Raw genomic sequence first — 10565 nt, 5'->3', positions numbered from 1 at the left:
TAAAATAGATTTGTGGACACTTGAGTACCTTGAGAACATACAGTTCACATAATGTATCGCAATATTATTTTAAGAATTCGGAATCCTTTTTCTTATTTTTTCCTATATCCAACATCACGATGTCAAGATGATCAATTTGAGAGTTTTCCAGCGTCGAAATAACCCCATCTGATGTTTTTCATGTGCACCTCAATCCTATAGCTTAAGATGAAGCACTTTATATAATATTTTTCTCGTTTTATGTTCTAAACTATTCCAACTCGTGATCATGTGCTTTTGATGAGTATTTTGAAGTTAAACCAAAAGACATAAGTGAGATGTTAAATAGTTTGTGTATTTGGATAAATCTCCCATAAGTAAAAGTTTAGGAAAGCTATGGGAGATTATCAAACTATGTATGACATTTGAACTATTTACATGGAAAAATATACAAATAGATTGTTTACTTTTAGCGCGAGGAAATCATAAATCACAATTGTTCTTTAGACTTAAAATTAATTAGGTAGTTGTGAGCATATAATTGACTAGTCTTAAAGTTCAAAAAAAAAAAGTCTCACTTCGACACATCCCAAGTCATTCAATTTGACATCTAAAGGCAATGAATAATTATGACATCTTTCTAAAAAAGATAAATGATTTCATAAAATACAATATCATTTACCAATGGGAAAAGTTTATATGAGGTTGCAACCTTAAAATGTAGAATCACATATCCACTTCAAAAAACTTAAGCAATTGGAGAAATATAGAATACAATCATTTATCTTTGATAGAAAGATGTCACAATTAATATTGATTGTTAAACTTAAAATCAGGTGGTTGGGGATGTATAATTGACCAAGTTCAATGTTTAAAAGAAAAATTTTCGATATTTTGGCACACCTCAAGGTGTAGAAATTGGCATAGATTGATAGTGGCCTCCTTGTAGTAAATGTTAATGGTCTCACAAGATACAATCCCCCACTTACATAAGTTTTGAAAATAAGGTAAAACGTTAAATAATTCAGCTTCTAAGTTATTCTCATAAATCTCCAAAACTTTAAGAAGCTGCTCTAGAAAATATACAAGTAAGCCCATAGAGCTCTCTGAATAGCGAATAGAATGGTAGGATTAGTTATTTTTTTCATTAACAATTTTATCACTGAAGAGGTTAATTTTTCCAAAAACTTGTGCTTGTTTTAATTTCAAACAATTTTGAAGGTCTAAATCTGAAACACATTATTTTTATTTAAAAACCTTGCTTTGAGTTAGGAGCCGATGCAAACAGTGATAACGATGTCTTTAGCATGGGTAATCTTAATGGGGCCAAATTATAAAAATGCCATGCTTGTTCTGTATTCATAATTTAAAAGATAAAATTTTTTTGGAACCCATAACAATTGTTGTTGTGAGGGATTTAGAATCCACAAACAACAATAAACGAGCCTTATTATGTGATTTTATTTAAGTTGATAACTTCTCTGTTCAAATTTCGTGCTTGATAAAAAAAAAATCTTCATATCAAAACTTCACGGCACTGTTTATCTTCTTATCAGACGTTAAAAAAAAAAGTTCCGACCCAAAGGTCCGAACTTAATATCGAAAGTTCGTAACTTCCTCCCGTTCGATAACGCCAGCGGCGAAGCCCCAGCGTCTTTGCTCTTCTTCGTCACTGAGCACCACTCTCTTAGGTATGCCATTGACTTTGATTTTCGTAATTTTTTTTGTAATCTTTCTTTCTCTATCTTTTTTATGAGCTATGATCCTTGATTTACGAATACATTAAAACTGCTTGGGGTTTTTTATTAGGGTTGATTGATCTTTTAGCTCCGATCAGAATAAGAATATATTAAAACTTCTTTGAGCTTTGATCCAAGTTTTTAAGAGCTCGGATCTCCTAAATCTAAACATAACAACCAAAACTGCTTGGGTTTTTTTATTAGGGTTGCTTGACGAGTCTTTGACACAATGTTGCATTGATTGCGAAGATCTGGGGATTGGCCTCAAAATTTTGGGATCGTTGTTTTTAAAAAATTTAAATTCATGGGTTTTATGTATTTTGTATTAAATCAAATATAATTGATATGTAATTTATTTTGTATGCTTTTGTGCTTTTATGATTTTTCTTTTTTTCTATTTTTGAAATTCCTTTTTTCAGATTTCTGATATATTTCAAGCCAATCATATCAATTTTATTCCCTATTCCATGTTTTATATATTTTATTGTTATGTTATTTATATTTTTTGGATTTTTATCATTTTTATTTTATTTTTCAGGTATTTGGCCTTATTTTTATTGATCCGATATTACTCGGATGAGTCCCAGTTTAGTCTTCCCAAGTATCTCAGCTTGCATAGATGCGGACTTGCTGAGTGCCTTGCCCTAACTGTGTTTTAGGTTCTGATCAAGATGATGATCGATGAGTGAGCGAGCATTCTTATTGCATTATGATATATGATGCGTTTTAGCTACACTAATATGGTCTACTGCAAACTGAAAAATAGATTTTTCTGTCCAGCATATTTATTGGAATGCGTCATATTTAAAATGTATTGAGACTAACTGCAGTTCCTGTGCTGTGTTCTGGATTTAGTTGAGACTAACCGCAGTTCTTGTGCCGTGTTACGGATTTAGTTGATGCAAAAGATTTATGAATATGATGCATAAAAAATTGCGTTTTTTATGACCTTTGATTCTTCTTCTTCTTTTTATTAGAAAGTTATGGCTTTACATAAACTTTTCCTGGACATTATGTTAGAAAATAAAGTAACACCTCAAAACTTAGATAATGCAATTTTGGTGGTGAGAGAAACCCTCAAATTGATGATCTTGATATTAAAATTTGTGGTTCTAAAAAAATAGATTTCAAGCTAAAAAATAATGTTCCGTAACATTTTACACATATTATATATATTTACCAATGCTCATATATTGACCAAATTTATAGTATGTTTGAAGCTTCAATTTTCATGATCACAGTCGGAATAATATTTTCAGACCTGGCTTGGTTCAAGACGGTAGAAGTTGGGTTTTTATAATACTTTGTCTCAATTTCCATGCCTACATAAACTTGACAAAAAATAAAAAGAAGAAAAAAAGCCCACGCCTTTCACTAGCCACACCCTTTCTCAATTCTTTGGTTCCCATGGTATTTTTCTATCAATGAAAAAAAATTATAATGTTCTGAGCTTTACAACAAGCAAAGGTGTACTACAAAACCCACCTTTTAAATTGTAGTTTTGGTACCACAAGACCCTCAAATTAATCATATTGATACGGATCATTATTGATCCAAAAAGGAAATGGATTTTCAAGCCTTAGAATAGTGTATGAGTACATTATTCACACCATCCAAGTATTAGAACTGCCGGTTCTACGATATCTTTGGAGATCCAAATTTCAAATTCAAGGGTGGAAAATAGTTTTTTCAAGCCATCACAGAGGTTTCTAGTACTAAAACTAAGCTTGATGGCATGGTTTTGAAGCGTGGTCTTACTTTCTAGAGAAAAATTAGAAAAGAAATCCCATTTTATCAAAGGAATTGTATATAATTAAACCATACACCTTTAGTATAGAGATGTCAGAATTCCTTACAACCATCTGATGTGTAATCTGATAGTTTGGGTATGCCACAAAGTTTGAAAAAATTCTTTTGAACTTTGAGCTTTATGAGGAAAATAAATGCAGACGCCCAATTTCAAATCTAATGATCATGATTAGTCGTGACCATCTTGTACCAATGGTAAATTATCTCATTAAATAACCACCTTGTACGAAAACCTAAGATTCATTGGGGTAATTTAGTCATTTAATTAATTAATCATATATTTTAAATTGGGTGTGGTTTGTATAAAGCCGAAGCTCTAAACAATCAAATTAGAACCTACCTTCAAATGGTGTTGAGAAATGTACTTTCACTACTGAAAATCTTTGTGATAGCCTTAAAATATATATTCATCTTTAATTAAAAAATTTAAAGCTTAAAAAATAGTGTAGATCGAACAGATTTAAGAAAACTTGAAAATATTGAAAATTGACCGTAAGATAATGTGATACAAGATGCATTATTTTTTATGTCAATATGATCGATTTGACGATATTTGGGTATCAAAACAACATCTACCAGCGAAATTTTTGAGGTGAGCTCTAATTTGATTGGTTAGAGCCTCTATGAACTTTTTCCTTATTTTTAACTTAATCTGTCGTATTTAACTCAACTATATAGTTACGGTAAATCGTTTTCACGCGGGAGTCCCACATAACACCCAATTATATGTTACTTAATTACATATTTTTACTATTTTATAGTTACGGTGAGAGGTACGAATTCACGAAATTTAAGCTTAGCTAATTACATGTATAGAAAATAAAACTAAAATGTAATATTTACTATAAAACTATAGGATTCTAGTGTAAAATATAAAATATATAAAATTATTTTTAAAAATTGAAAATAAAAATCATTTTAAGAAAAAAATTGATGTGAGGCTAAGGTGTACCTCAATAATCTAGTAGAAAAGAGTATGGTAAATCTTCTAATTGATCATCTCAACTTCGAGGTGTATGGATATAAAGAAAAAAAAAAAAAATTAATCTAAAAATAGTGTATCCTGTAACAAATTATCTAGACAATGTATTTTCACATATTTATAGATTTAATCGACTTGTATTGTTTTTAGAATTTTGAAATTCATAATTAGGTTTGAACATGAATTTTAAGCTATCACACAAACTTTCAAGCTGCACCTTACTTGTATGTTGTAAAGTATAAGGTGAGCACATCGTGGTATCCATTCCTACTTCTATTACCCCCAATTAACATCTTCAAAATGTAACTCCCCAATTTATTAAAAAAATGGGCACGGGCTCTCTTCCCTACTGAATTATCCAAAAATAAATAAATCCTAATTTGAAGTTATTTTTAGTCGAGAATGTAATATTTGGTGAGTTTTGAGATGAGGTTTTACGTTCTTGGGTAAAGCCCCGGTCCTAGTTCAACCTTTTCCTTTTTTGATTCTCTTATTTTTAACGGTGTAACCGCACCGGCATGCGAATGGTATGTGCTCTTATTTCTATCTCAGTTGGAGACAAGATTTGGGCTCTGAATTTCGAAGCGTTTTTCTCAATTTTCATCTCTCCTCCGTGTTATTTGCATTTGAAAACCGGGAACCTCAACCCTAACCCTAAATCTTAAGGAATCTGGTGCCTCTAACAGAAGGTTATTTTGGTGTTGAGTAGTCATGTCTCTATCGAGGATTTCTAGAATGGTTACTTCATCGACCAAGAAGTTCAGTCCTCACAAAATGATGTAAGTTAAAGCATGTCTGAAGCCTTCACAAGAGAAAAATTAGTTACAGAGAATTGGATTAGCGTTTAGTTGTCCTTGAACTATGTAATTTTGAGCATGAATTGTTGTCTGGATTTTATATTTATTTCCTGAAAATGTTACTGTTTTTATTGAGAAAACCCCCTTTAATTAATGTATGCATTCACTCGAAAAAGTGAACATGGAGGGAATTGGTCTTTTTGGTTCTGTGCTAGAACGTTGTGTTCTTTGCATATGCTTATTAGAACCTTACGTCTGTAAGTTTGTTCATACTAAGTTTAAGACCTTTTTTCCCGTCTCTGCAATTCTTTGGTTTTTAAAGAACTTATAAGACCTAGCATTTTAATTATTTGAAGAACTCAGAAGTTCAAGAAAATGATCCTATAGTAGTTGAAGGATTTTACGTCGTTGGGATAAATGAGTGCAATTAATAGGAGGAATTGAAACCCATGTTAAATCGGAAATAAAATGGCGCTAAACATTTTAACAAAAATATTTTAAAAAATCTAGTTTAATGGCCTGTTTCTGCAATGGATTAAAGACTTACTGGACATCTATATAAATGGGCTACAATGGACTTTGTTAAATACCCAGTTTATGGGTTTTTAAAGAGATCATAGTTTTCCAGCTGAAATGTATTTGATGCCAAAGCTGGGGTGATCAAATCTAGGGGGAAAAAAACTTTGAGAGTATGGATATTTTAGTTGTTAGAGAGTAATGAAAAGAGAAAAGAGAAACTGGGGATAATAGTTATAGCTTTGTATTAAGAATAAAAATCAATTAATTTTTAAACATTGACGTATAACATATATATTGTGTTGGAATTTAATAAAAAACTGTTTGAAGGCCGATGCCATTGACTATTGTCGAGAATGGACCATCTGTTAACAGTCTCATAAAAAACTATTTGAAGGCCAATGCCATTGAGTATTGTCGAGAATGGACCATCTGTTAACAGTCTCACAAAACATAGAATGGACCATCTGTTAACAGTCTCAGAAAAAAATAAAAATATAAAGAATGGACCATGCCAAACATTGATTTAAATATGGACCCATCAATTTGAAAGTTAATAGGTCAATTTTTAGCTATATTACAGCAGTTATAATTAATGCCATTTTGAACTAAAAAAAAAAAAGCCATTTTTAATCCAATTATTAAAGAACAATAATAGAGAAGTTATTGGTGCAACTTAATATTATTAGTTTGTCTAAATTTTTTATATTACGAGAATGTTGGGGGTTCCCGAATTCAAAGAATGAAAAGTTTGGTGTTTGACCATGATTTGCATTGAGCATTTTTCTCAATCTGTTTCTCTCGGCCAGCCTTTTGAGTTCTAGATCTTGGTCACAAATCAACTGAAAAGAAAAAGAAAATGGAAAGCAAAATTGGTCACCTAATTTTATTAATCATAATCCTTGTCAATTCTCCTGCATTATAGACATGAAAAATCTCATGCTTCTATGGATCGATCAAATGAATGTCTGTAGAACCAATACAAGGGATAGAGATCAAGTTGTTCCTGACAGTAATAGCATCAAGAATGCCATGAAGCAGAGTGGAATTTAGAATAATGGTGAATAATTATTCACCATTTGGTTCTATATTACTTTGAAAATAGACACACATCAAACAACTAAAAATTTGAGTTCAGTGAATTTTGTCAGTAAAGTGATTTTCATGCTACAAGTGGCCAAGTGATAGATAGAGCAATGTCCAATGTTCAATGTGCATCCACTTAAGCCGTTATGGTTGTCTAACTCTCCTGAATTATTGGATCAACTCCACATTTTTCTGTATATTTGTTTGAAAGTAAAGCTCCTCATATAAGTTTTTTCACTAGGAACAGCATGCATTGTCTTCCAACTTCTCTGGAAACTTCTATACATATCCTCTACTGCTGCTTTGCCTTCTCTCTACTGCAATAATGTTTGTAACTCTCTCTCAGTGGTAGGAAGGGGGATGCAATGAAGCAACAAATCCTAACACTCTTTTTGGTAAATTTCTAGTTAATGGATACCATCTCTTTTCAGTACACTGCATATACTTGTAATGCATATTAACATCAATTTTACCTGCATGTCTATGCTCACTTTCTATATAATCAAGCGTTGATTCAAAGCTGATTTTTATGCTGTACCTTTTTGTATGATTTCAAATCTCTATATCAGTTTTAGGCATTCCTTTCCTTTATATGATTTTTTATTTCTGTGCTTTTTTTGGCTTATGCAAAAAATATTGCATTTATGCCTTAATTTAGACAAGTTATTTTATTCTCTACTTATTTGCATGGGCTGCATCATTATGTTGCTAAATACTGGACACATTATGATGCCTTTATCTGATTTTTCTCAACTTTTCTTCTCGTTCAAACATGTCCCTGTACAGTGATAACATTTATCTAAGAACATCAAGAGTTGCAGAATTATGCGTTTCAAAATACCGAGATACAGAATGTGCTTGCCTCTTGAAGCAGAGCGAATTGGGTGGACTGAAGTTTGCGTCCTTTCGAAATTTGAATCTTTTTTATGGAGGTTCTATGTTGAAGTATGACCTCGGTTCAAGACAGCAATTTAACTATTTCCAAATAGAGCAATTTTCGACTCATGGGGTTGAGAAATCTTCAGTGTCGCGAAACATGGGACGATCTGGTTTTCAATCAAGTCAAGTCCTTCAAGGAGGGAAGTCACAAGCAATGCTTCTCTATCTTGTGGCTTTGGTAGTTGCCATGGTGGGTTGTACGTATGCTGCTGTTCCCTTGTATAGAAGATTTTGCCAAGCAACAGGATATGGAGGCACTGTTCAGTTACGTGAGGTAATATTGCATCACTCTAGTACTTCTAGGTATTCCTCTTCATAGATGGATGATAATACGAAGAATAATTTTTTATGAAAGTATATTATAGTCTAATGGATTTTGGAAAAACCATTGTCCTTTGAGATCATCACCATCATATGAAATCTTGGGTGGTAGTGAATGAGAATGGATACACCAAATCAGGACATGATGACTGCCAAATTGTGGGTCCCCACTGTCTCTACATAGCCACCCATCTTTTTATCCAATGTTGTGACTTTAATGTACTATGGTTTCCAATAGTTAATTGGATTATGGTGTACTTTCACCATTGTTTGATGTTCTTATATTTCTGAATTTTCCTCATCCCTTGTGACAAGGCCTAAGTCTCTGCAGACTGTTGAGGAGAAAATTGCTCGGCATGCTCAAGATGGAACCACCACATCAAGGTACTTTCTATTTCAAGGTGCTTATCCAATGCCAATACTGAAGACATTTTGCTTGCTGATTGGTTTGCTTCTCTATTGCTTTAACTACAAATGTCTTCTCTAGTTATTTGCGCTTCTTCTCATTGGTAATTTACTACTGTGATGCTTGTATCCTTCATGAATATAGAACTAGTAGAATGGTCAATGCATATTCAGGTGGATCATTTCTTCTCATGCATATAGTCCCTGCTTTGTCCATTATATGTATACATGCATGCATGCATGTGTGTGTGTCTACAACCAATATTGGCAGTGCTGAATGTAGAGCAAGAGCATAATGTTGCCAAAACATTATTCATAGATATTTTTTAACTTGCATGCCATGGTAAACCTCCACAGATGTGTGTGTGTAGTGCAGACTACAACCAATATGGGCATGTGCTGAATGTAGAGCAAGAGCTCACCGTTGCCAAAACATTATTCATGGATACTTTATCACTTGCATGCCATGGTAAACCTCCACAGATCAGTTGCACTCAAATTGATCTTTTGGAAATTAGATTTCTGGATATCTTGAGCTTGACACTGCAATAGTGGTGTATCTTTGATGATGGGCACTGCCTTACATTTTGAATAGGTTTATTTTGTTGGTTTCTTATCTTTGGAACTTTTTGTTTGCAGGGAGCTTGTGGTTCAGTTCAATGCAGATGTTGCTGATGGTATGCCATGGAAGTTTATACCTACACAAAAGGAGGTGCATTCATTTACTCGAGGGCATTTGGAGCATCGTGATATGCCTTTTATGCAGCTGTACGGGGTATGCTTATGTTATCTAGTCATTTCTGCAGGTAAAAGTTAAACCAGGAGAGAGTGCCCTTGCATTTTATACGGCAGAAAACAATAGTTCAACCCCTATAACTGGGGTTTCCACATACAATGTGACCCCCATGAAGGTATGGGTTTCCCTATGACCCCTTGAATAGCCAATTTCTAGAAGTATGATTTGTTATTTTTGTTTTTACATTTTAGGATAAGCATAAAGTATCATTGTTTGAAGTGATTTGTCAATTCCCAATTTTTTCAGGCGGCAATATACTTCAACAAAATCCAATGCTTTTGCTTTGAGGAACAGCGTCTTCTTCCAGGAGAGCAGATTGACATGCCTGTGAGTTCCCTTTCTGCCTCTGTCAAATTTTATTGTTTTACACCTATCATTTCTGGCCTGTAATTTGTTGCTTTTCACTCACATTTCAGGTATTCTTTTACATTGATCCCGAGTTCGAGACAGATCCTAAAATGGCCAGTGTTAATAATCTAATTTTATCCTATACTTTCTTCAAAATTGGTGAGGAATAAATATTTATCAGGATATATTTAACGTTTTACACCGTCTTGGGTCCTTTGTTGTACTTCTTGATGCATTTTGCGAAATTTTCATACCCTTTATAATCATGATATGTTTACGATCCCATCATTGGGGGTCCTTTGTTATACTTGTTAAATGCAGTTCATTTTTGGGATCTTTTGAAACTTTGCAATCAGGATATCTGAGAGAGAGTATAACATGTTCCTGTGGGATCATACTATACATCTACTTCCTCATAAAGCATATAGAATACCTAGGAAGATATTCTCAATCTGAAATTTTGGAATCCGCTTGAGAATCGCCAGATGAGTATTTTCATAAATCGAAATTTGGATGTTGAGCTCCTTTACTTCTAGTTCTGTCTGTTAAAATATTGTACAGTCCTTGTTCAATTTCAGGGAGTTATATTTTCCAAGCACTTATGTAGGGCATATCATTTTCTTTTTATCGTTTCTTGAAGTTGGTAACTAAGGAGGTGACCCCATGATAATACCGGGGTTTTGCTTTAGGGAGTAAATTTAGGATATGCTCCATCGTATATATTTTTGTAAATTTAGGATATACTCCATCGTATATATTTTTGACTTATTGTATATATATTTTTGATTTATTGAGAGTCTCCATAACGTGTAACGTGAGGTCTTGAATTCCATTTTAACTTGGTTAAA

General features: G+C 33.0%; 1 protein-coding gene across 12 annotated transcripts; it reads left to right on the top strand.

Moving 5' to 3' along the window:
- Nucleotides 1-1342: 1342 nt before the first annotated feature.
- On the top strand, nt 1343-10053 carry LOC18440795 (cytochrome c oxidase assembly protein CtaG / Cox11 family). Of its 12 annotated transcripts, none has more exons than XM_088847565.1 (9): nt 5077-5288; nt 7255-7303; nt 7695-8121; nt 8484-8552; nt 8950-9042; nt 9213-9285; nt 9380-9484; nt 9616-9696; nt 9786-10053. In XM_088847565.1, the coding sequence occupies exons 3-9, from the start codon at nt 8051-8053 to the stop codon at nt 9885-9887; spliced, it is 594 nt and encodes a 197-aa protein (XP_088703691.1). In that variant the 5' UTR covers nt 5077-5288; nt 7255-7303; nt 7695-8050; the 3' UTR covers nt 9888-10053. The 12 variants fall into 12 exon arrangements, 11 of the variants coding, with proteins under 11 accessions (XP_088703686.1, XP_088703704.1, XP_020526771.1 ...); XM_020671109.2 differs by having other exon boundaries at nt 5081-5288; nt 8500-8552; XM_088847560.1 differs by lacking the exons at nt 5077-5288; nt 7255-7303 and adding an exon at nt 1343-1670.
- Nucleotides 10054-10565: the final 512 nt, after the last annotated feature.

The sequence above is a fragment of the Amborella trichopoda genome, chromosome 1, assembly GCF_054954075.1.
Source record: "Amborella trichopoda isolate Santa Cruz 75 chromosome 1, AtrichopodaSantaCruz75HAP2 v2.0, whole genome shotgun sequence".
Lineage (NCBI taxonomy): Eukaryota > Viridiplantae > Streptophyta > Magnoliopsida > Amborellales > Amborellaceae > Amborella > Amborella trichopoda.
This window is presented reverse-complemented; position numbering and strand designations above follow the sequence as displayed.

Bases quoted from the DNA above. Each gene is read 5' to 3' on its own strand.
- LOC18440795 (XM_020671108.2), top strand. From the start codon at position 5,221: ATGTCTCTATCGAGGATTTCTAGAATGGTTACTTCATCGACCAAGAAG. The intron at 8,553-8,949 runs GTACTTTCTATT...TGTGTAGTGCAG, and splicing joins GATGGAACCACCACATCAAG to ACTACAACCAATATGGGCAT. The intron at 9,043-9,212 runs GTAAACCTCCAC...TTTTGTTTGCAG, and splicing joins TTTATCACTTGCATGCCATG to GGAGCTTGTGGTTCAGTTCA.